Genomic DNA, 24,805 nt, shown 5'->3' with positions numbered 1-24,805 from the left:
AAGTTTGATTTGATTTGGGTTCTCCTCTATAGGACAGTGGGGACTACCCTCTCACCATGCCTGGGCCGCTGTGGAAGAAGTTCCGGTATAATTTTTGTGAGTTCATCGGCGTACTGATCCGCCAGTGTCAGTACAGCATCATCTACGATGAGTACATGATGGACACGGTCATATCCCTCCTCACGGGACTGTCGGACTCCCAGGTCCGAGCCTTCAGACACACCAGTACGCTCGCAGGTGAGAGACACAGAGGGAGGTGTGTGTATGTGTGTGTATTTCTTTTAAAGAAGCTGAGAAAGGCATTTGATGTCTTCTTTACCCCTTTCCCTCTCCCTTCCTCCCTCTCCCCCCCCTCCCTCCCTCCCTCTCGTTCTCTCCGTAGCCATGAAGTTGATGACTGCGTTGGTGAACGTAGCGTTGAACCTGAGTATCCACCAGGACAACACGCAGCGGCAGTACGAGGCAGAGAGGAACAAGATGGCCGGCAAACGGGCCAACGACAAGCTGGAGCTGCTGCTGCAGAAGAGGAAGGAGGTATGCTATTGGTTGGATGTGGCCCCTCCTCCCTTCCCTTAGTGGTGATTGGCCTGGAGGTTGTTTTTGGACAGAGTATTTGAATGGGTTGATGACATCCTCCTCTAATTCTGTCCCCCCACCCACCCCACAGCTCCAAGAGAACCAGGATGAGATAGAGAACATGATGAACTCCATCTTTAAGGGCATCTTCGTCCACCGCTACAGGTACCCTACACTCTTCCCTTCGCCCATCTGTCCACTCTTCTCCCCGAAGTATCCACCTTGCTACACAGAGTTAAAAACATAGAAGTGTCTACTCCTTTACACAGAGTTAAAAACATAGGGTGGGTGTAAGCATGGGCTGTTACATCGATCCGATGCTTTTAAATCTGTGAAGGGGAGCAGACACGTGCACACTTCAGGGAAAAGGGTGGAGAATTGGGATGCGGGTTCTGACTACATCTTAGCCTGTAACACTGCTGTCTGTAGTGGTTGTTGTTGTGGTGATGATGATGATGATGCTCCTCAGGGACGCAATAGCTGAAATCAGGGCCATCTGTATTGAGGAGATCGGAGTCTGGATGAAGATGTACAGCGATGCTTTTCTCAATGACAGCTACCTGAAATACGTGGGCTGGACACTACACGACCGAGTATGTTCACACACACACACACACAAACACACACACACACCAGCTACCTGTCCTCCTCTGGCCTGTAAGGGATTCAAATGTGGTTCTTCTCTCTTTCTCTCTCTAGCAAGGTGAGGTGCGTCTGAAGTGTTTGAAGGCTCTCCAGAATCTCTACACCAACAGAGAACTCTTCCCCAAACTAGAGCTCTTCACCAACCGCTTCAAGGTAAACCCTTAGTGAACACACCACCTATAAAGTACTAACCAATGCCACAATAACCACTTCAGTTTCTGTTCAAACTGTAAACCATGTTACAACACATAGTAAGCAAGTGTGTGTGTGTGTGTGTGTGTGTGTAGGACCGTATTGTGTCGATGACTCTGGATAAGGAGTACGACGTGGCCGTGGAGGCCATCCGACTGGTCACCCTCGTACTGCAGTGAGTATCCCTTCACCTTTCCACCATCAATACCACACCTTCAACATGCCCACCTGCACCAATCTACCTTCCCTTGCTTGTCTCAGCTCTACCTTTTCCATCTGTACAACACTGTGGCCTCTCTCTCTCTCTGTCTCTCTCACTTTCTGTCTCTCTTTCTCCCTCTCTCTCTCCCCCTCTCTCTCTGAGATTGACTGTGTCTGCGATTGGCTGTTTCAGGGGCAGTGAGGATGCGTTGTCCAATGAGGATTGTGAGAACGTGTACCACCTGGTTTACTCCGCCCACCGACCTGTCGCCGTCGCCGCGGGAGAGTTCCTGCACCGGAAGTAAGTCAGTCTGGGAAACGGGAGTTCTCACAAGCAAGTGGAAGAGAGGAGAAGCAGTGTCTCTCGCCCCTCTCCTCTCTAATTACCTCCCTCTCATGATCTCTACCTCCCTCTCTCTCTACCTCCCCCTCCCTCCCTCTCTCTCAGGTTGTTCAGTAGACATGACCCCCAAGCTGAAGAAGCGTTGGCTAAGCGCAGAGGGAGGAGCAGTCCCAATGGAAACCTCATCCGTATGCTAGTGCTCTTCTTCCTGGAGAGCGAGGTAAAACACCACACACGCACGTACACACACACACACGCACGCACGCACATACTCAATTAAACACACTTATTACACAGATGCATGCTTACAAATGCTTCTCTTTTTGTTTCTCTGTCTGTCTGTCTGTCTGTCTGTCTGTCTGTGTCTGTCCCCAGCTCCATGAACATGCAGCGTACCTGGTGGACTCTCTGTGGGAGAGCTCTCAGGAGCTCCTCAAGGACTGGGAGTGTATGACTGAGCTGCTGCTGGAGGAGCCGGTCCAAGGAGAGGAGGGTAAGACAGAAACACACAGAGCCCTGGCGGCGTTGTCGTTGTCGTCGATGCGGCACGAATCGGCCTTAAGCTCTTAAACTCTGTTACGCTACTCAATACAATATTGGATCTCAGCGCACGGGTGGGGTTTCCATTTGATACGATGTATGTTGTGTGTCTTTCTTGAAAGGTTTAATAACCAACTACCCCCCCCCCCCCCCCCCCCCGTTCTGTGTAGTGTTGTTGGACCGGCAGGAGACGGCTCTGATAGAGTTGATGGTGTGCACCATACGGCAGGCCGCAGAGGCCCACCCACCTGTTGGCAGGGGCACCGGCAAAAGGGTATGTGTACAAACCTGGGTCCACTGTGAAACAAGTGTAAATGACCATATCGTCACGTTTAAGGGCGCAACGAAACCCACACAAACACATGAGCTTCTACCATAAACACACACACACACACGTGTGTGCTGTGTGAAGTGGCCCTGCACTAAGCTGTGTGTTTGTCTCTCTGTCTCTCTCAGGTCCTGACGGCAAAAGAGAGGAAGACTCAGATAGACGACAAGAACAAACTCACAGAGCACTTCATCATGGCCCTGCCCATGTTATTGTCCAAGGTAAGGACACACACACACACACACACACACACACACACAGCTGCTCTCCCCATGAAGCTGTCCAAGTTGGTGATTGATTGATTGATTGATTGATTCCTGTGTGTGTGTGTGTGTGTGTGTTGTGCAGTACCAGGCTGACTCTGAGAAGGTGGCTAACTTGCTGCAGATTCCTATGTTCTTTGATCTGGATGTATACAGCGCTGGACGAATGGAGAAGGTAGGCGAGCGCTTGTGTGTGTGTATGTGTGCGTTTGCATGTGTGTGTTGAGTGTGTGTAAAGGAACTGACTCCTCAAACAGCATTTACTGACACAGGCCATGTTAAAGGGTCAATGTCGAATAGAGTGTACTAAGTTTAATTAGATTAACAAAAATGTGCAACAACGGAGTGTATCTTCATGTATCATCTTCACTTGCTGCAGTCTGACACCGTTATAAGAGGCCGTTGATTGTTTGATACAGTACATGGCTTTGAAAGAAAGTTAGACGTGTGCTATACATACTGATCCTCTCTCTCTCTCCCTCCTCTGTCTGTCTGTCTGTCTGTCTGTCCCACCTTCTCCCCCCCCTCCTCCCACAGCACTTGGACGCGTTGCTGAAGCAGATCCGTCTGGTGGTGGAGAAGCACATCGAGGCGGAGGTGCTGGAGGCCTGCAGTAAGACCTACAGCATCCTCTGCTCCGAGGAGTACACCATCATGAACCGGGTGGACATCGCCCGCTCACAGCTCATAGACGAGATGACTGACCGATTCGCCCACACCGTGGAAGACCTGCTGCAGGAGGTGGGGGGCGTGTGTGCGTGTGTGTGGGTGTGTGTGTGTGGGTGTGGGTGTGCGCGAGTGATGACAAGATGGTGTCTCAGGAAGTTGAAATACGTGTGTGTGCGTGTGTGTCTTTCTTTCTAACTCGTGTGTGTTGTTACAGGGCGAAGAGGCCGATGACGACGATATATATAACGTTCTCTCTACCCTCAAGAGACTCACTGCCTTCCACAAGTGCGACTCTCTACCTCCCTCCCTCCCGCTCTCTCTCTCTCTGAAAAATAAATACAAACATTAAATTTTTAGAGCATCTAGTTAGCTGTAGCTGTATTTGAAGTGGCAACATTTTGATAAACGTCTGTGTGTGTCTGTCTGTCTGTCTGTCTGTCTGTTCTCTCTCCAGTGCCCATGACCTGACGCGGTGGGACCTGTTTGGGAGCTGCTACCGCCTGCTGAAGGCCGGGATCGAGCAGGGCTCCATGCCGGAGCAGATAGCTGTCCAGGCCCTCCAGTGTTCCCACTACTCCATCCTCTGGCAGCTGGTCAAGGTCACGGAGGGAGCCCCCAGCAAGGTACGGTACTGTACTGTCCACCACTGACCCTACAGCAGTAAACAGTGCCCCCCACAGGGGTTCCCTTTAAAATGGATGAATTCATACATTTAACTTTTTAGGAAGTCCCTTGAGATAAATGATCGATTTTGTTCGTTGTTTGACCGGGCCGTGATAGCAGCTTTACAGCAAAATGTAGTCATCACAATAGACAGACAACGCGTTAGTATAGACAATACATCCTACTACCAAATGATATCTTACATATTTTTGCTCTGTTATACTCCGCTCCATTTTGATGTATTCCGATGCTTTACCGTGTGTGTGTGTGTGTGTGTGTGTGTGTGTGTGTGTGTGTGTGTGTGTGTGTGTGTGTGTGTGTGTGTGTGTGTGTGTGTGTGTGTGTGTGTGTGTGTGTGTGTGTGTGTAGGATGACCTGGTGGCTCTGAGGAGAGTGGTGAAGTCTTTCCTCGCCGTGTGTCAGCAGTGTCTGTCAAACGTCAACACACCCGTCAAAGAACAGGTACACCATGATGATGGATGATGATGATGGTGGTGGTGGTTAATTATGATAATAATGATGATGGTAATTTTGATGACGGTGGTGGTGGTTAATTTTGATGATGGTGGTGGTTAATTATGATGATGATGGTAATTTTGATGATGATGGATGTTTTCCTCCTGCAGGCCTTCATGTTGCTGTGTGACCTGCTGATGATCTTCAGCCACCAGCTGCTGTCTGGAGGGAGAGAGGCTCTGCAGCCGCTGGTGTTCAACCCTGACAGTACCTTACAGAACGAGCTGCTCACCTTCATACTGGACCATGTCTTCATAGACCAGGACGACGAGAACCAGAGCATGGGTTAGTTAGAGACACACACACACACACACACACACACACACACACATATACACACATATACTGGAATACGTTTTCAGAAACCAGGATGACGAGAACCAGACCATGGTTTAGAGACACACACACACACAAACACACACGCATTGGAACACGTTTTCAGAAACCAGGACGACGAGAGCCAGAGCATGGGTAAGACATGCACGCGCACACACACTTTACACATGCAGGGTGGTGTTAGGAACGGAGATGAAGTAGAAATAAGAGAGCAGTCATTGGTGAATTCAGTCATTCTATAAATAAAGGTTGAATTGTCATTTTATTGCCTCTTTTCCTCTCTCTCTGTCTGTGTGTAGAAGGAGACGAGGAGGATGAGGCCAATAAGATTGAGGCTCTCCACAAGAGGAGGAACCTGCTGGCGGCCTTCAGCAAACTCATCATCTTCGACATCGTAGACATGCCCGCAGCAGCGGACATCTTCAAACACTACATGAAGGTGTGTGTGTGTGTGTGGGGTTGGGAACGGGATAAGTCATAGATGGCTCTGGTTCTTAACTGTTAAGTGAGGGTGGTCCAACTTCAACTCAACCTTCATAAACCTGAATCAAACAAAAATCATTCTTTTGTTTTTGTTCCTACCTGTGATTTAACCATAAATGTGAGCCTGAGATGTAACTGTTTTCTCTCTCTCTTTCTCCTCTCTCTCTCTCTCTCTCTCTCTCTCTCTCTCTCTCTCTCTCCAGTACTATAATGATTATGGAGATATCATCAAGGAGACGTTGAGTAAGACCAGACAGACGGACAAGATCCTGTGTGCCAAGACCCTCATCCTCAGTTTGCAGCAGGTGGGTCTTCATACAGGCTACATAAAGTCTTCATACAGGCTACATAAAGTCTTCATACAGGCTACATAAAGTCTTCATACAGGCTACATAAAGTCTTCATACAGGCTACATAAAGTCTTCATACAGGCTACATAAAGTCTTCATACAGGCTACTTCAAGTCTTCATACAGGCTACATAAAGTCTTCATATAGGCTACATAAAGTGTTCCTCACTACCTGTTGTGTTTGCGTGTTGCAGCTGTTTAATGAGCTGCTGCAGGAGCAGGGTCCTACTCTGGATCGTACCTCCTCTCATGTGAGTGGCATCAAGGAGCTGGCGCGACGCTTCGCCCTCACCTTCGGCCTGGATCAGATCAAGACCAGAGAGGCCGTCGCTACGCTGCACAAGTATGCTATACCACACACACACATCCACGCATACAAACTTAAACACGCTCAACATACATGTATAGCTATTTTGAAAGCTGATATCGGGGGATTGTACACGTCTTCTGTTCTAATGGCTCGTTCCTTTCTCTCTTTCCTTTCTTTTTCCCTCCCTCTCTCTTTCTCTCTCAGGGACGGGATAGAGTTTGCGTTTAAGTACCAGAACCCTCGTGGTGCAGAGTTCCCTCCTCCTAACCTCGCCTTCCTGGAGGTGCTCTGTGAGTTCTCTTCCAAACTGCTGCGCCAGGACAAGAAGACTGTGTAAGTACAGAGTGAGTGAGTGAGTGAGTGAGTGAGTGAGTGAGTGAGTGTGTGTGTGTGTGTGTGTGTGTGTGTGTGTGTGTGTGTGTGTATATATATATATATATAAATTATATATATATATTATTACATATCTCCTCTCAGCCACTCCTATCTGGAGAAGTTCATGTCGGAGGCCATGTCCGAGCGTCGGGAGGACGTATGGCTGCCGTTGATCTCCTACCGGAACAGTCTGTTAACGGGAGGAGACGAGGACCGGATGTCTGTTACCTCGGGCGCCAGCAGCAAGACCGGCTCAGTCCGTAGCAAGAAGGGCCGAACGCCCGCCCCCATACATAAGAAACGCATAGAGGGTGGGTACACGCACACACACACACACACACACACACACACACCCGCCCTACTACTGGGAGTAAATGATTTTGAGTATTTGAAGAATGCCCAATAAAGTCCCAGTTTGTCATTATTTGACAAAATGCCTTGTGTTGAAATGTCTCTGTCTGTCTTGTCTGTCTGTCTGCAGAGGAGAGTGTGGAGGGCTCGTGGTTGATGCGTAATGACACCCTGCAGACACCAGGGGCACTGCAGACACCACAGCTGACCTCCACTGTGCTCCGAGAGAACAGGGGGACAGAACACATGCCCGACCCCGACTCAGAGCCCGGCTCAGAGAACGACTACGTACACAAGTAAGAACACACACACACCAAACACACACACATCCCAGGTCCTGAGCGAGTGTGTGTGTGTGTGTGTGTGTGTGTGTGTGTGTAACCCTATGTGTTAGTCCTCAGATGCAGATGTCATGGCTGGGCCAGCAGAAGATGGACGAGGTGAACAGGAAGGACCGGACGGCCATGAACTACATGAAGGCCCGCAGCAACCAGGGCGTCAGGCAGACTGTGTAAGTGTGTGTGTGTGTGTGTGTGTGTGTGTGTGTGACAGATGATATCAGTGAAAGCAATGAGCTTACTCATTCAGAGTTTGTGTGTGTGTACTGACTTCCCTCTCCCTGCTGCAGGCGCGGGCTGATGGAGGATGACGCCGAGCCAATCTTTGAGGATGTCATGATGTCATCGCGAGGGCAGCTGGAGGACATGAACGAGGAGTTTGAGGACACGATGGTTATCGACCTGGTTCGTGACATCACTAACACCCTCACATCAGTAGCCTCTCCTAATTTATTGTTTAATTCATTCCTCCACTCATTTATTAATGCATTCACTCACTCCATTTATTCGTTCTTTCTTGATTTTTTTTCTGTGTTCTGTCGTTTCCAGCCTCCATCTAGGAACAGGCGAGAGCGGGCGGAGCTGAGACCAGACTTCTTTGACTCTGCGGCCATGATCGAGGATGAGTCGGTGAGTACACACACACACACACACACACACACACACAGGTCTCACTCAACACACACTCCTCTGCACCACTGTCATGGCTCAGTAGTATAGCAGCAGTGCCATAGCAGACCACAACAGACGACAAGTCCCTCCTACCTCAAACTCACTAACTCAGGACTAGGCTTAATCAGAGTCTGGGAACTCCCCCCCCCCCCCTCTATGTACAGAGACGTCCCTGAGGCTGATGGACGCAACAGTTCAGTTGGTCTGTCGTTGGTCATGCTCCCTCTGATCTCTCTCTCTCTCTCTCTCTCCTAGGGATTCACCATGCCCATGTTCTGATCTGGTTAAACGGCAGCGTTCCTGAAGCCAGGATCTTAGGACCTGGAGCAGGAGAGGCTGTCTGTCTGACATCGCTTGTCAATCAAACTTATCTGGAAGAAAAAAAAACAAAAAAACTTAAGAACCTTTTTCTCTATCAGTGGATTTGTGTGTGGGTGTGGAGTGGAACCAATGATGGGACCTGCAATCAGCTGGAGTCCACCTTGAAGCTCCAGGGATCCACTCACTGCAGGCCGACCGGAGGATCTCGCTCAACCCTCCGAATATCGTACAGAATATAGTACAGGATGTTGTACACTTAGAGAGGAACTCCTCCCCCCCCCCCCCCATTGGGTCCCACAGATGTGTTTTAACTCTGTTAGCGTTAGCTTTGTTAGCCCCCTGGCTAATATCTCAGCTGGCTCAGTGGTACGCGTGCCCCAGTGCGTCCAGCTATACAGTCGGACGTGCGGCTGCTTGATTCCACCATTTGGCAGTGCGACGCCCTGTACAGTCCCCCTGGTGTCGCGCTCTCAGATCAAATCAGACTGTTTAATTTCACCCGACAGGTGATCTCAATATTAAATGTTATAAATCTTTACTCTTTTATTTACACACCCACTCTGTCTCAGACCCCTGTTCCCTTGTCTGTGGTGATGATGATGTGTACTGTGTTGGTGATGTGTGAAACACACACAGTAGTGAATGGGTTTGACTGACATGGAAGGATTTACATATGTAATTGTGTTCTGGGTGTGGTCAGAGAGAAGGGAGCATTATCATTGGACAGCTGCAGCAGACAGGTGTTGAGTCACTCCGTCCACTTCATACTCACACCACAGAATCACAACTTTTTAAAACAAAAGAAGAAAAAAACAAGAAAGATAAATAAAAAGATATTTTGAATTCAGTAGCTTTAGTACAAAGTTTTAAATCAAGTGAGTTTTGTTTTTGGCTGATGTTTGTACAGCTCTTTCTGAATATGTATGTATCTTCTTTGTTGCCAAATTGTGGCCTACATGCTTATATAACCCACAACTCGAATCTGATTGGTGGAAGCCTTGGCTGTTGCCATAGGATACCATGTCAGCTGAGCACCATAAAGTGTACTTGTGTGGTGTTGTGGCATGGTGACAAAGCGTCATTTGGAGTTGAAAGGTCAGACTAATACCAGTGTCATATCACCATTGGTTGGTTTATCACTGAGACCTGCCACCCCTGTGCCCCCTTTGGCTTGTTTGGCTGTCCATTTGTAAATATCAGAGACAATTGGCTCTTTCAGAAGCGTGAGCAACATCACCTGCCCTTTAGCGCTCTAAAACAGCTTTTTTTTTCTGTGTACTTATTGAAATTCTTTTTTAAAAATAAAATCTGTAATCAATTTCTGGATCATGTGTGTGCCTCAGATTATTAACTAAATTGCCATGAACATGCCAATAACCATTTTGTGAGAGGTCTGCAATATTAGCCTTACTTTTACGTAATTAATGAAACAATAACCCATGGACCTGGTATAGTACTTAAAATGAGAAGCGCTTGACTCATACATTCACTCTCTGCATGCACAGGTTTGTTTCATTTGGTTATCGTATTCAATTATTGTTCTTTACTTTAACACTTGTTTTCAACCATATCCAGTGGAAATATCAAGTGTTGACCCAAGTGTTTGCTATTTTGCAATATGATATTGTGTCCACATTGTGCAACAAAAAACAGCATAGCCAGTGATAATCTTAAATGTTATTTATTCAAAATTCACACATTACCTATAGCCTACTTATAATTATACCAATACTTTTTCTTATACCCACCTGTACTAAGATGTATCATAGACATATCTCAGGCTATGAATGCAAGAAGAAAAGATCAAAATATACTAAGACTACTATCTTAAAATCCTATCTTAAACTATGTTTCCAAAAGACCTTACAAAGAGTCAATAATACTGCAATGAAATGTACCAAAATATAATTAATTCTAAAGATAAACTGGATGCTTCAAGTCCCCATGTCCTCATTTAGTTCTGGGACCAGGCTTGAGACATGCTCTCATTTCCTGGCTCTCTTGTGGTCTGGGTGGACCTCTGGTCCGTCTCCACTCTCTCTGCCCCTCTTGTCTTGGTTTGGCTGAGCACTGCAGCTGACCCTTGGTTTCTTGGAGGGACCAGGCTGAGGATTGGGGCTCCAGCTCTGTCCTCCATAGTCCCCCCATGCTCTCTTTCTGGAGGATACCTCGACAGAAGAGGAGGGGAGTGAGGCCTCTGCAAGAGGGGAGGCATCCACCACCAGGTGTCCGGGCCTCTCCACTCTATGCACATTACTAGGAGTCAAGCCCAGATCTGTGAATAAAGATGAACAATCTTAGATCGGAGCAACTTACTCAAACAAAGTGCCATATATTTACTGATCATCAAAGATTAGCAGGTAGAGGTAGACCTCTTACCTGAGGGTTGGTCAGTGTCAGAGTCATTTTGGGGCTCTTCCTCACTAGCAATGGAAGAGTGGAGATGAGAGAGAGCAAGGTTGGACTGGATGGATTGGATGGGGGTAAAACCAGAAGAGTGGGGACTGGCAGGAGGACTTACGGCCATGTGCTCTGGAGACTCCCAGGGACTGACCAGGCGCTCAGGGCTCCCTTCTCCACATACAACTGGAGAAATGTCCTCAGCTGAGGATCAAGAGAGAAAACCATGATTAAGTCACATGAACAATTTACTGGAAATGACAGCAACATACAAATTCAAAATGTTCAAACTCTAGACAGAAAGACCCCTTACCTGAGGAGTAGCCAGAGTCCATGTCACTCTGGAACAGCTCCTTGTCACTGGTAATGGGGGAGTAGAGCGCTGAGAGATTATTCCCAGCCTGGCAGGACTGGATGGGTGTGGCTTGAGCTGGAGCTGGACTACAGACGAGATCTGAGAGAGCAAGTCCCAAGAGCCAAGATTGAAGGATAGTGATCTCAGATTGGCTCCTTACAGGGCTCCCTACTCTTGGCCCAGCAGGAGAGAAGTCCCAATCATCTGTGGACCAAACAGGAGAGGCCTCCTATATGGTCACAATTATGAATACAACTAAATAACAAAGATTAGTAGATAAAGTAGAAAATAAGATTTAGCTCTTACCTGACAAGTGGTCGCTGTCAGAGTCACTTTGGAGCTCCTCCTCACTGGTAATGGGGGAGTAGAGGCCTGAATGAGCAGTCTGAGACCGGTAGAACTGGAAGCCTTTAGAATTCATAGTCTCACACGATTGCATCTAATCAGCAATGTTTGTGTTGTGAATGTAGCTAATTTTGTTTCTTTGGTGAAAAGAACACAATTAGTATGTTTGGTTCTGTTTCCCGGGAATTCTTTTTTTTTTTTTTTAAATAATCCTAGATTTTGATTATGACATAATTGATGCGTGTTTTCAAAAACTTAAATGATGCAGATAGTGTTATCATTTGAAATGTTTTAGCAACCACTCATTCCATCTTCATGATAATCTAATGACAATGCAAGGTGAAGAAGGTATGATGTCATAACGGAATAATGGAATTTCAATCCGCTGTGACGTTATTAGTAGTTGTCCATTCTCCTCTGTTAAAAAACAAACATTGTATCAGTAGATACAAGTTCCCCCTGGGAAAAATAAAGTTGTATCTATCTATATCGTATAACCATTGATGTATATGATATAGCTGAGAATATTTAAATTGTTTGATTTAAACTCCAAACTTTTTTGAGTACAGAGCCAAAAGACGAAGAAATGCTTCAGTGTCCCATTACTTACGCAGGGCACTGTATGTTTGAATGGTCAGGCCCATGTCTCCCCCATATACTGTATGCTGTACTCAGCACCCCCTATAAAGAATATCCCACATGTACCACATCATACTACTGATCTAGCCCCTAGCTGACCCTCTTGTGATCAACTACCTACGGAACACACACACACACACACACACACACACAGGTTTCACTTCAAAATTCATCGTTTTATTTAGTAAACTAGTCTCAGGGAGTCACAGCAGGTGTATTAATCAAATCAGATACAAAAACACTGACTGCTACAGACAGGTGGGTCTCAAGTAGAGGACAGACAGACACACCCAATGGAGAGGACAGACAGCTCCATAATTCATTATTCATTTTACATATGACAGACAGACTAGGATGAGTTGTCATGGTTGCATATGTAGACCACTGGGAGACGGCACAGGAAGAGATGATGTGACAATATGTTATGACAAGGAGACTTGTTGGAGACGTAAATTACAGGGCTGATCCGAACCATACTGTGCTGGCTCGGATAGTTTCCTTTCCGGCACTGTTACAGTAACTGTGGTGGCTGTGTAACCAGGCCAGCCCAGACCAGCTCAGCTCGGTTCTGTCGTGTGAATCAGGGGTATAGATAGAACTTTGCAGTAGAATATAGAGACATTTGTTATTGTTTTTTTTTCTGATCTGCATTTGACTTCTATAAGAGTTCCTGGTCACCAACGGTCTCATAGCATGGATCAACTGTTCCTAACAGTACAGCCAATATGGTCGCCAGTTGGGCTTCAGAAGAGAGCCTCCATTCTATGGGAGCATCACAGACAGACACATTGAGGGAGGGGTGGGCAGACAGATGTTGTATCTCAGGTAAGTGTGTGTGTTTGTATTAGAGTGGAATGTTTGCATGTTTCTTCCAGGGGTTGGTCTGCTTCTTACTGGACAGAACTTCCAGATCCCTGCAGATCCTCTTGCGAGTGGTCGACGGCTCGATGATGTCATCCACAAAACCTGAAACACACATACATACACACACACACACACACAATCAGAGCAGTGTAGGGGGGAGTGAGTGAGTGTACAAAATAAGAGTGTGAGTGTGCACCTCTGATAGCAGCAGGGAAGGGGTTGGCAAACTTCTCCACATATTCTGCCTCTGCCTCAGCCTGGTTCTCCTTCCCTCTGAAGATGATCTGCACGGCACCCTGGGTGGGAGACAGAACACACACACACACACAAAACATCACACAAAACCAGGAAAACTCTGTGCATCACTGCAGAGACGCTTGTGCTTGTGTGTGTGGTTACCTTGGCGCCCATCACAGCCACCTCAGCTGAGGGCCAGGCGTAGTTCAGGTCTCCTCTCAAGTGCTTGGAACTCATCACGTCATATGCTCCACCGTAGGCCTGGAATACACACACAAGCTTTAAATGACTGTCAGGCCACACACACCTTACCCATAGCTAGGCTTGCTTACACGCACGCGCGCACACACACAGACACACACACACAGACACACCTTCCTGGTGATGATGGTGATTTTGGGCACTGTGGCCTCTGCGAAGGCATAGAGTAGTTTGGCTCCATGTCTGATGATGCCCCCGTACTCCTGAGCAGTACCTAGGAGGGGAGGAGGAGAGAAAGAGTAGAAGAAGTAGAGGGAGAGAAGGGGGGAAGAAGAGGGATAGAAAACAGATCAGGGTGTTGAACATTTGTACAAGCTAGACATACAAACTGTGGTGGATGATTGTATGTATCAGATGATTGGATATTCAATGTGCCAATATCTGTCAATACCTGCTCAAATAAGGCATGGATAAGAAAATAAATAAATCAATGGACCTTGAGAAGTTTTGGGCTCTGTGTGTGTGTGCGTGTCTGTGTGCGCACGCGCGTGTGTACCTGGCAAGAATCCAGGCACGTCCACAAAAGTGATAATAGGGATGTTGAAAGCATCACAGAAGCGTACAAAGCGAGCCCCTTTCACTGACGAGTTAATATCCAAACAACCTGTAGAGCAGAGGTCACAGAGTCAGAGCAGAGGTCACAGAGTCAGAGCAGAGGTCACAGAGTCAGAGCAGAGGTCACAGAGTCACTAAGAAACCAGAACTAAAAGATATAATCTCATAATGGACTAGATACCAAATAATACCAGCTTGAACAACGCCCTCCTTCCCTTGTCTTAACATCCCCCTCTCCTTCAAAGGGCTTCTCCGTCCTGCTATCACCCTCTCTCTCCCCTCTCCCTCCCCACCCCCCTCCTCTCTTCTCCTCCTACCCTCTCTCCTCCACTCTACTCACCAGATGCCACTTTAGGCTGGTTCCCCACGATGCCCACCGTGCGCCCATTCATGCGGGCGAATCCCACTACCATGTTCTTGGCATAGCTCGGCATGATCTCAAAGAACTCCCGCTCGTCCACGATCTGAAGGGTTCCAACCAGAGGAAATACAGACGGGGGGAACGTTAACTACACGTACTAAGACAGACAAACGTAGTGGAGTGAAGGTGTGCCTTCCCCTGGCTGGGTGATGTCAGTAAGTCATGTGTGTCAGCATAAGAGTGTGTGTGTGTGTGTGTGTGTGTGTGTGTGTGTGTGTGTATGTTGCATACCCCCTGGATGATATCAGGCATGTCATAAGCCGTATGTGTCAGTAACAGAGTGTCTGTTTCTTTGTTTCTTTGTGTGTGTGTGTGTGTGTGTGTGTGTGTTGCATACCCCTTGTATGATGTCAGGCATGTTGTGAGCCCTAAGTGTCAGTAACAGAGTGTGTGTGTGTGTGTGTGTGTGTGTGTGTATTGCGTACCCCATGGATGATGTCCAGCATGTCATAAGCTTTAGTCGTCTCAAATGGGACGATGGTGTCCAGACCAGGCACCAGACGATCGCTACAGAGAGGAGGGGAGAGGAGGATGAGTAAAGCAAAGGGATGAGAGAAAAGAGGGATAGGTCATTGGTTTATCTATGTTGTAGGACCTCTGTGATTGAGTACCTAGGGTCGTGGCACTCAGTGACAGGGGCGGGGTCCTGGTTGCTAAGCGGCAAGAAGTTGAAGAAGTCTCTAAGGTTGAGCAGAGCGTCAATGTCGTTCTCAAACGCATGGTGGGCCACACCTGGGGGGGGGGGGGTATGGACAGTTACTACACACAGTTTACACACCTGCCAAGCACAATGCAACATCTGTGTGTGTGTTTGTGTGTGTGTGTGTGTCTGTAAGTGCGCACTTGTGAGACACTGACCAGACACAGCTGTGTGTGTCTTGGCTCCTCTCAGCTCTTCCTGCATCACGTGTGTATGTGTATGTGTGTGTGACACTGACCAGACACAGTGGTGTGAGTCTTGGCTCCTCCCAACTCCTCCTGAGTCACATCCTCGTTGGTGACGGACTTCACTACATCAGGCCCAGTGATGAACAGATACGAGGTGTCCTACACACACACACACACACACACACACACACACACACACATAATTATTCTTTCCCACCAGTGCACATATGGTTGCTTCAGAGTTCTTGTCAAAAGTAGTGCACTATACAGTCTGGGTAATAGAGTCTCATTTAAGCTGCAGCCTCAAACATTTGCATTGTGCTCTGGATAGACCTCATCTATGACTTCAGTGCTGCATCAGGCCGCTGTGTGAACTCCTTTTGACCCTTGAGCTCCTTACCTTGACCATGAAGGTGAAGTCTGTTAAGGCAGGAGAATACACGGCCCCTCCAGCACAAGGACCCATGATGAGAGAGATCTGAGGCACCACACCTGACGCCATCACATTCCTCTGTACACACACACACACACACACACACACACACACACACACACACACACACACACACACACACACACACACACACACACACACACACACACACACACGAGAGAGAGCAACAGTCTGTTAAGAAATACTACAGGGAATTTAGGCATGTACAACCAACTTAAATAAGTTCACATACAATCACACATTTATACAAATACACATATACAACACCACGCATGTAATCAACATTAACAAATACCTAACACATACAACAACACAAAACATGGACACATATACACACACACACTCATGGATACAGTTACACAGAACTTCTGAACCCACCAGGAAGATGTCGGCATATCCAGCCAGAGACTCCACCCCCTCCTGGATCCTCGCTCCACCAGAGTCGTTCAGGCCGATAACTGGAGCACCCACCATCATCGCCTGGTCCATGATCTATACACACACACACACACACACACACACACACACACACACACACACACACACACACACACACACACACACACACACACACACACACGTCATTGCCTGGTTCATAATCTAAACCACAACAAAACCACTAGCATAGTGTGTGACAGTCTAAGTGAGTAGTGTAGTGATTATATAGACTGCTATTATGTAAAGAGACAGTGTCTTTTAAATCCATCTAATTTACCTTACAGATCTTCTGTGCATGAGCCCCAGACAGACTGCCCCCAAACACTGTGAAGTCCTGAGACAGAGAGAAAGAGAGAAAAGTGGGAGACTTGGTCAAAGTCAGGCCAAACCACATGACGCAAATGACGCACAGCATTTCAAAGTTGTGTACCCTGCATACATAGGGCAGTATCACAGCTGTACCATGGCCAGAGACAGAGGTGATGTGAGTACCTGACTGAAGACATACACCAGCCTTCCGTTGATCCTCCCCTGCCCTGTCACAACACTGTCCCCAGGGAACTAGAGAGAGAGAGAGACTGTAAATCTATTATGTACACACCTCGCATTAGACACTGAGACAAACCTGGATATCTGTGAGAGTTGATATGTTTACCTTATTCCGGTCTTCCTCCATAGCAAAGTCTGAACACCGGTGTTCCACAAACATGTCATATTCCACAAAGGAGTCTGGATCCAGCAGGAGTTCCACTCTCTCCCTAGCTGTCAGTTTGCCCTGGTAGAAGGGCATTTCCAGGTAGTTAGTAACACATGTGCAGTTTGTGCATAGGGCCATTTGCTTATGGTCTCTAAACGTATATACAGCAATAAGAACATTCCAACATGCTAGTTTATTAATAGCTCACTAACTGCCGAAAAAGTTGTTGAGTTGCGCGTAGACCCTTTTGCTTTATTTACCTTTTTGTGTTGTGCGTCGATTCTCTTCTGACCTCCCCCGACCAGAGCCACCCTTCGTTTATTATCGATACGTTCCTGCACGGACAGGTGGCTAACGGAATACCACCGGCAGTTCTGCTGAAGGCTCGATCTTGCCACGGCAGCTGAAGCGGCGCCATGCTTTACCTGTGCCAAACTCTTAAAGGATGCTTTTAGCCCTCTGAGCAGTCCACTGCTGCTCCGTGCAATAGCCGCCATTGCTGTGTGCCCCTGTGTCGGTGGGTGGGACTAATATAAATTGTTGTATAATTTAGACCAATCGCAAAGAGCTCTCATTTGAGTGGCCAATCATTAGCAAGTTAGTTATTGAAGAGGTGGGACTTGTGCAGTCAACAAGTTTCGCACAAGCTTGATGGATTGTAGTTTATCGTCCGCTGTCTGAATGTCACGGGAGTCAACTACACTTCCCATCAATACTACACATTCTTGGTTTGGGATCTGCTCCGTGAGTGGTTAATTCGACCAACGCCCACCAAAGCCCGTCAACAGCCACCCAGTTGCGAAAACCATATGCCATATGTAAATGTGTGACACAGAATAAACTGTTAGCTAATGCATGATTTTGTGAGACTTTCAAGTAACGAAATAGTTACGTGCTTCGTACGGTAACAGTCAGTGTGGTGTGCGTGCCCCGTGGAGTGGATAAAAAGCGTAACCAGGGTAACCGTCAACATTCTCGCGGGACCTTTCTGTTGCGAGAGTGGCGTTTGATGAGGAAAGAGAAAAGGTGGGAGATGATGAATAGCAAAGCAGCGTCCGCTGTCCACTATCGTAAACTAGTGTAGCCGACAATACCGATTTTATGTAACAAACGTACTATTACCAAATCCACATGTTACAAAGATTATATCCCGGATTTTAATGCGGCTAACAGCAAATAGCCGTTCCGTTGGCAAAGACCCAGAAGATACTAGAGAGTGAGAGAGGGATATGGTAGCTAGCTAGCTAGCGCGAACCAACATTATAACAAAAACACTGCATCTTGCTAGCTAAAGAAAAGGGCCTGTTTTGATTCGCAACCATCGTTTTGTTGTGGCCTATTTGATTCGTTGGACCTATCAACAGTATCCGGTTTTTTGTTTACCAAGTGGACCCATCTTGGACTGGTCGTGGCTGTGGTCCATTGTGTACAAACAAGAGCGCGCGTGGGCTAGCTATAACCCTAGCTGCATAGCCAGTTGTAAATCAATCGCACAGGAGCTGGGGTCTGCTGTATCATATACCACTGGAGGCGGTGGGTAATAGACAAATAAGCTGGCTCATTATTATTTCAAAACTGCTGCTGCATGCATTTGATCGGTTTTGAATCGGCAGGAACTGCTGTTTCACCTGATGCATTCCCGGTTGGAGACAAAGACGAAGAACAATCACACACTTCGGTGTTCAAGTTGAACACAAATCTGAGAATGAAGGGCTTCGAAGCAAGCCAGAACGGTCCGCGGTTATGTCTTTGAATTGGCTACTGATGCAAACGATTGTAATGAGTGATATTGCTACTCGAAGAACCTAGCGATGTTTGACGTCTAGCTAGCCAATAGCAGCACCAGAACGGGCTTCACGCTAGCTTGATCAAATATGATTATTTGGGTGGATTTCGGGCTATGGACAAAACCAAATCGATGATGCGCTATGCTTGGCTGTGCGCTTGTGTTGATCCATCAGTAATGTTTTGGCTTGATTGATTAGCTATTGACCCGCCGTTCATTGACTTAACTGGACGACTGATTGAGCTCCGTGGGATTGGAGCGGGCTAACTAGCAATCTCCATCCGGAGAAGCTTTGGTTCTGAGTGGGGGCTGTGGTCGGTGTGTGTTTCCCCCGAGCTGGCGCTCTCCGAGGCGGTAGTGCCAAGAGAAGATGAATCCCGTTAACGCCACCGCTCTGTACGTGTCCGCCTGCCGGGCCGTGCTGCAGTGCGACCCGCGGCAGCCCCATACCTTAGCCGAGATGTACAAGCTGCTACCCTTCTTCCGCCAGTCCCTCTCCTGTCTGGTCTGTGGTGAGTGTAACGTCACCGTGCCAGCACCACTTGAGCTGTGATTTGAATGTCGGCTATCTAACATCATCTGTATTTGCGTGTTTCATGTAACATTTTGCATGATTTAAATCAGACAAGCATTAATATCAAGTTGGTAAATATGTAATCTATTTTTCACCATTATGGCATATTTATTATTTTCATATTATTGTCGTATTTAATTTTTATCTTTAGGACCTTTAATGACATTTTACTCTGTCAGTCATTATGGTAATCGTTGTGTGTCATAGTTTCCTCTCTGAGCAATCATTGCTTGCTGTGTATGTGCGCGCGCGCACGCGCTGTCACGGTTCACCACCGGGTCTCCTTGGCAACGAAGGCTCAGCCCCAGCAGCAGCTGGCCTCCTGCGTTGCTAAGCAAGTCTGAGGGTCCTCCAACAACAGTCTCTCTGTTTGTGTCAGTCTGGGCCAGGTGTTCAAATAAACATTGCTGTGAGATTTACTGCTGCCAGTGACATCTGTAAAAATATGAAGCGTAATTATTATGATGCATACTTTGAAATCCTGTCATTTCTGCTACTACAACCACAGCATTTTTATTTGTGTCTTATTTTCAAAATGAACCACTTTGAATGAAAGGACCTGATAAACACATAATCAGAACTGCAGGATGAGATGAAATGCACAGTACTCTGAATAAGCCGGAGGGAGGGAGGGATGGATGAATGGACTGATTGATAGAGAGGTGGATGGATTATCAGTAGATGTAGCGCTCTTCTAGTCAGTCAGTGATTTCTCTCTCCCTTGTATCTCCTCTTAGGTAACCTGCTGCAGGACCCCATAGCCCCCACCAACTCTACATGTCAGCACTATGTGTGTCGGGCCTGCAAGGGCCAGAGGATGCAGCTGAAGCCCTCATGTAGCTGGTGTAAGGACTACTCCTGCTTCCAGGAGAACAACCAGCTGTCCCTGCTGGTCAACTGTTATAGGCAGCTGTGCCGGTACATCACTCACTCCCCGCTGCTACAGCAAATCAACAGCCAGCTGGGCGGGTCTCTGGAGATCATGACCCTGCTGGAGGAGGGGCTAGGAGCAGAGGGGCTGGAGACAGAAGAGCCTAGCAGCCCAGTCTTGGAGGAGCTGAATCCTTCTGTCCCCCTCACACCGCTTACCCCTCCACCTCCCCCACTCGTGCATCCACCCAGCCTCCCTCACCCTCACCCTGCTGTCCCCCCCCCTTGTCTGAACGGACCCCAGGGGTGTAATGGAGCAGTACTAGAAGATCTGGCTCCCTCCTCCCCAGAGCTGGAGGTGTGTGACCCAGTTGAGGAACAGCCACTAGGTGGGGGTGGACTGCCTGAGCCTGAAGTGACGGCCGAGGCTGTTGCTGAAGAGGGGGCTGGGGGAGGAAAGAGAGAGGCTGGGCCTGGCTGTGGGGGACTGGAAGTAGGCCTGGCCCCCAGACCTTTAGCTGCCACCACACCTGGGGGTGTCTGTTCACTTAGGGAGGGGGGTACGGCCAGCATGGAAGGAGAAGAGGGGGGTGTACTGCTGCTCAGCGTGGAACAGGTGTTACAGACTCTAGATCCCCTTCATCCCAGTATAGACTCTCACGTACCGACATACAGGACACACACTTACAACCACATACAGCCGGACAGGACACACGCAGTCGCACTCCACAACGCGCACGCACACACTGGCACCTCCCCTCATCCCCCGCCCGTCCCCGCGCCCCCCACAGTCCGGCTCAGCCGCAAACGGTCGCACTCTGAGAGTGACCGAGAGAGAGTCCAACCCCTCCCGATAGCCTGCATTCTGCAGGGCTCTCACGCTCGCAACCCTACACACACTCCTCCACCCACCCCTACCCCAGCCCCGCCTCACACGCCACACACACAGCCCCCCGCCCCTTTGCCTAACATCCCCACTCACACACCCCTTTCCAACGGGGGGCATCCCAAACCCAGCCGCCCCCCCTCTCTAACCCCTGGTAAGGGTGTGAGGAAACTCCCCGAGCAGGGCCCCAAGAGACCTCACGCCGGCAGGGCCCGAGCTGTGGGGCCGAAGGCCAAAGACAGACCCCGGGACCACCGGCTGCTCTCTGGCTGCCTCCTGCCCCCCAGTCCCTCCAAACCCCTCTACAAGAAGCCTGTGGAGAAGAAGGGCTGTAAGTGTGGCAGAGCCACCCAGAACCCCTCTGTGTTGACCTGCCGTGGCCAGCGCTGCCCCTGCTACTCCAACCGCAAGGTGACCATTCTAATATTTGTTCAATACATTGAATGTAGAATCAAGGCTTTTCACAAAAAAAAAGAAACGCTAAACTAGTTACTAATATATAACCGAACCCACAACCTAAGCATTGTTAGCGCCATGCTCTACCAACTGAGCCACAGAGAACCACATTTAGGTTCTCTGGTTTGAGTTACATATTCAGATATTTGATGAGAATCGAGGCTAAGTGACTCAGTGGGCGGGTATACTGGCGTGCAACTCAAATGGTTGCCTGTAGAGAATAGTGTTGCTTCATATTTGATCTTTGCTCCATTCCAAACCTACAAATTCTCATCCATGATTACGATTCTGATTCTGATTCCCAGGCATGTCTGGACTGTATCTGCCGCGGCTGCCAGAACTCCTACATGGCTAACGGGGAGAAGAAACTGGAGGCGTTCGCCGTGCCGGAGAAAGCCCTGGAGCAGACGCGCCTCACGCTCGGCATCAACCTCACCAGCATCACTGCCGCCGCGGCTGCCCTGCGCAACCCGGCCACCAGCAGCGTCCACGGCAACGCCCTCATCAACGTCACCACGGCCACGGGAGCTCCCGTTGCCGCTGCCTTTCTCTCGCCCAGCCCGCCTCGAGACCCCGCCTACGAAGACAGCTTGGACCTCGGCTTCCACTGCTGATTGGACGAGGGGGTCGACGACTCCCGACGTCTCATTGGGTGGACTGCACACACTGCTCACTTGATTGACTGTGACTGCTGATCAGTCTGTCCATCTCCACGCCCCTCCTAGGACTGAAGGGGGCGATCTAAGGCAGCTATTAGGTCTGTCCTATGTGGGTCTGTCCTATGTGGGTCTGTCCTGTCCTGTTTTGTTCTGTTCCCTTCTCTGGTCTGTTCATTTGGAGAGACAGCTTTAGGTGAGGAGTAGTGTGGTGGGTCTGCCAAAGCCGCCTCTATTGTGCTTGTGTACCAGTCTCTTTCTGCTTTAGTCAACCACTGACGAGGACAAAGGTTGCTAAAGCTGGGACAGATTTGGTCCCCAAGCCATCCTGTACTTCCAGAGCAGCTTGTGGTTCATATTAGACAGATGCGAGAGGAATCCTGAAGTGTGTGTGTGTGTGTGTGTGTGTGTGTGTGTGTGTGTGTGTGTGTGTGAGAGAGAGTGAGTGAGAGAGAGTGAGTAATCAAATCAGTGTGTCATGTTCATGTTATCAGGTCACAGCGTTGGCTTTCACTCACTCAGAACCATGTGCCGTATGTATCCTCGTTGACCCCATGTTGAAGTGTTTATGTGTGTCAGATGGGCTTCATCAGGAACCCCAAAGCAGGGATCAGGCGTGTGCGTGCTCTCAGCCTCAGACCGGATTAACATAATCTGTTGTCTGGCTCAGAGAAGATCTTGTCACGGCTCCACTATTATTTACTACGCCGCATTCCTGCTCTCTGAAGTTGTGTCTCTGTTTATCGTTGTGTAACAGTTGCTATTTTGTTTGTCTTAATGAATTTGACTCTACGTAGGAGGAGTCGTTCAGGAAGGGAGCGTGTTATTGGCCGCTCCTGTCGAGATGACTTCCTGTGATGTTACCAGGGGAGGCGGGGTTTCTGAAGCACTTACTCAGATTGATTGGCCAAATAACAACTTGAATCCTTCTTGGTTACCATAGCAATAGCACCTCGGGAATCCTCATGAACAGCTTTCCAGCCTGCGTGCGCCCGTGTGTACACACACACACACACACACCCGCGCACCCTCCTTTCACACAAACAGTTATCTTGTTTACAGTGCTGTCGTTTGTAGACACAGAGCATAGTGTTTTGTTCTGTGAGAATTGTGTATACTGTATGTAGTGTGTACGCGTGCCTGCATGCATGCGCGCGCATGTACTGGTGAGGGATGAGGCTCCTGCGTGTGTCAGCCAGGTAGAGAAACAGAAGCCATAGGAGGGGTTGTTATTCTATAAACACTGTGTGTTCTGTTGTGCGTATGTCTTTACCGTAGTAGTGTTATGGCTGATCCCTGACAAACTGATGAAATACTTATTTTTGATAATCGAGTGTTTGAGGATCTCTGATGCCATGTTTTCATGTGTCTGTGTTCAGGCACCTTTAAACCCCCACATATACCTCAGAGTGGGGACCTCTGTGTTTGTGTTTCTGATGTGTCTGTGTGTCCCAACAGTCTTTCTCTTTCTCGCATCCTCTCTCCTTGCTTGGAGGACAACCTACACTCAACAGCACTTTATTAGGAACACTATACTAATACTGGGTAGGGCCTCCCCTTGCTCTCAAAACAGCCTCAATTCTTCCTGGCATTGATTCCACAAGATGTTGGAAAAATTCCTTTGAGATTATGGCCCATGATGACAAGATTGCACCACGCAATTCCTGCAGATTTTTCAGGTGCACTTTCAAGCTGTGAATCTCCCGTTCTACCACATCCCAAAGGTCTTCTATTGGATTCAGATCCGGTGACTGGGAAGGCCACTGAAGAACACTGAACTCATTGTCATGTTCATGAAACCAGTTTGAGACGACTTTTGCTTTGTGACATGGTGCATTATCATGCTGGAAGTAGCCATTAGAAGATGGGTAAATTGTGGCCATGAAGGGATGCACATGGTCAGCAACAATACTCAAATAGGCTGTGGCATTCAAGCGATGACTGATTGGTATTAACAGGCCCAAAGTGTGCCAAGAAAACATTCCCCACACTATTACATCACCTCCACCATGAGAAGGTGTACAGGTGTTCCTAATAAAGTGCTCAGTGAGTGTACATGTACACTGTATGCGTTTTGAGGATGGAAGTGAGGGAGACACAAAGGAATAAGAAGACAAAGACTACGCAGCTCTTTCTTGGGACGCAGCTCTTTCTTCCTATTCTCTGCTGTGTTCCATTTCAGAAAGGTGTTCCCCTGCAGTTTGGCCTCGTTCCCTTCCCCTTCACTGATCTGATGGGACTGGATAGGTGTAAGCTGTACAGTGAGAACTATCCAGCTGCAGCTCCCGTGCTCTTATCAGATCTGTGAAGGGGGAGTGAGTGAGGGCAGGTCGGATGGGAACAACGTTCTGGAATGGAACGCAGCTCTGGTGACCAAAAAGAGAATGGGGAGGTGAGGGAGGCAGGGAGGGAAAGAGACAGAGAGAGCGAGAGCACTCCTCTTGTTTACTTAGTCCCACATGGATAGGTAAACAACCATCGCCATGGGTTACTGAGAAATGCCTGACTGACTGAACACTTACTTTAACCGAATGGGCTGACCAATCACCCGT

The 24,805-nt window shown here is 48.3% G+C and overlaps 3 protein-coding genes across 4 annotated transcripts in view; 2 read left to right on the top strand and 1 right to left on the bottom strand.

The window, feature by feature from the left end:
* Positions 1-36: 36 nt before the first annotated feature.
* stag1a (STAG1 cohesin complex component a) lies at positions 37-9,797 on the top strand. Its single transcript, XM_083683224.1, has 27 exons — positions 37-237; positions 383-534; positions 668-741; positions 1,046-1,169; positions 1,276-1,374; positions 1,509-1,588; positions 1,808-1,915; positions 2,063-2,177; positions 2,333-2,450; positions 2,668-2,771; positions 2,954-3,046; positions 3,174-3,263; positions 3,626-3,829; positions 3,972-4,042; positions 4,212-4,380; positions 4,790-4,882; positions 5,047-5,221; positions 5,572-5,711; positions 5,959-6,060; positions 6,299-6,447; positions 6,619-6,747; positions 6,892-7,100; positions 7,271-7,436; positions 7,535-7,651; positions 7,769-7,883; positions 8,028-8,108; positions 8,406-9,797. Exons 1-27 carry the CDS (start codon positions 57-59, stop codon positions 8,427-8,429), a joined length of 3,282 nt encoding a protein of 1,093 aa, XP_083539350.1. The 5' UTR covers positions 37-56; the 3' UTR covers positions 8,430-9,797.
* A 2,580-nt stretch (positions 9,798-12,377) lies between these two features.
* Positions 12,378-17,522, bottom strand: pccb (propionyl-CoA carboxylase subunit beta; the record flags this gene model as incomplete). Its single annotated transcript, XM_083683427.1, has 15 exons — positions 12,378-13,176; positions 13,271-13,370; positions 13,474-13,572; positions 13,686-13,786; positions 14,069-14,176; positions 14,468-14,591; positions 14,974-15,055; positions 15,160-15,280; positions 15,487-15,595; positions 15,837-15,947; positions 16,269-16,382; positions 16,606-16,662; positions 16,821-16,889; positions 16,984-17,103; positions 17,286-17,522. 15 exons carry the CDS (start codon positions 17,520-17,522, stop codon positions 13,055-13,057), a joined length of 1,674 nt encoding a protein of 557 aa, XP_083539553.1. The 3' UTR covers positions 12,378-13,054.
* Positions 17,523-17,984: 462 nt separating this feature from the next.
* The window catches only part of LOC310814122 (E3 ubiquitin-protein ligase MSL2-like), a 7,045-nt gene continuing 224 nt past the window's right edge, over positions 17,985-24,805 (top strand). Inside the window, exons 1-3 of one of the 2 annotated variants that reach the window (XM_083683417.1) lie at positions 17,985-18,051; positions 20,123-21,552; positions 21,903-24,805. The exon at positions 21,903-24,805 is cut by the window's right edge and continues 224 nt beyond it. In XM_083683417.1, coding sequence (XP_083539543.1) covers positions 20,203-21,552; positions 21,903-22,211 — 1,659 coding nt within the window. In that variant the 5' untranslated portion in view covers positions 17,985-18,051; positions 20,123-20,202 and the 3' untranslated portion in view covers positions 22,212-24,805. Of the gene's footprint in view, positions 19,324-20,122; positions 21,553-21,902 lie in introns of both variants that reach the window. The other variant, XM_083683416.1, reaches the window with a different exon arrangement.

The sequence above is a fragment of the Argentina silus genome (genome assembly GCF_951799395.1).
Source record: "Argentina silus genome assembly, chromosome: 13".
NCBI classification, from domain to species: domain Eukaryota; kingdom Metazoa; phylum Chordata; class Actinopteri; order Argentiniformes; family Argentinidae; genus Argentina; species Argentina silus.
Note: the sequence above shows the minus strand (reverse complement) of the source record. Positions and strands in the feature narration are given on the sequence as shown.

What these genes read in the sequence shown, in the direction of transcription:
- stag1a (XM_083683224.1), top strand. Translation starts at nt 57, where the DNA reads ATGCCTGGGCCGCTGTGGAAGAAGTTCCGGTATAATTTTTGTGAGTTC. An exon ending in TGCCCATGTTATTGTCCAAG is followed by an intron (nt 3,047 to 3,173) that starts GTAAGGACACAC and finishes TGTGTTGTGCAG; the next exon opens with TACCAGGCTGACTCTGAGAA. An exon ending in GCGCTGGACGAATGGAGAAG is followed by an intron (nt 3,264 to 3,625) that starts GTAGGCGAGCGC and finishes CTCCTCCCACAG; the next exon opens with CACTTGGACGCGTTGCTGAA.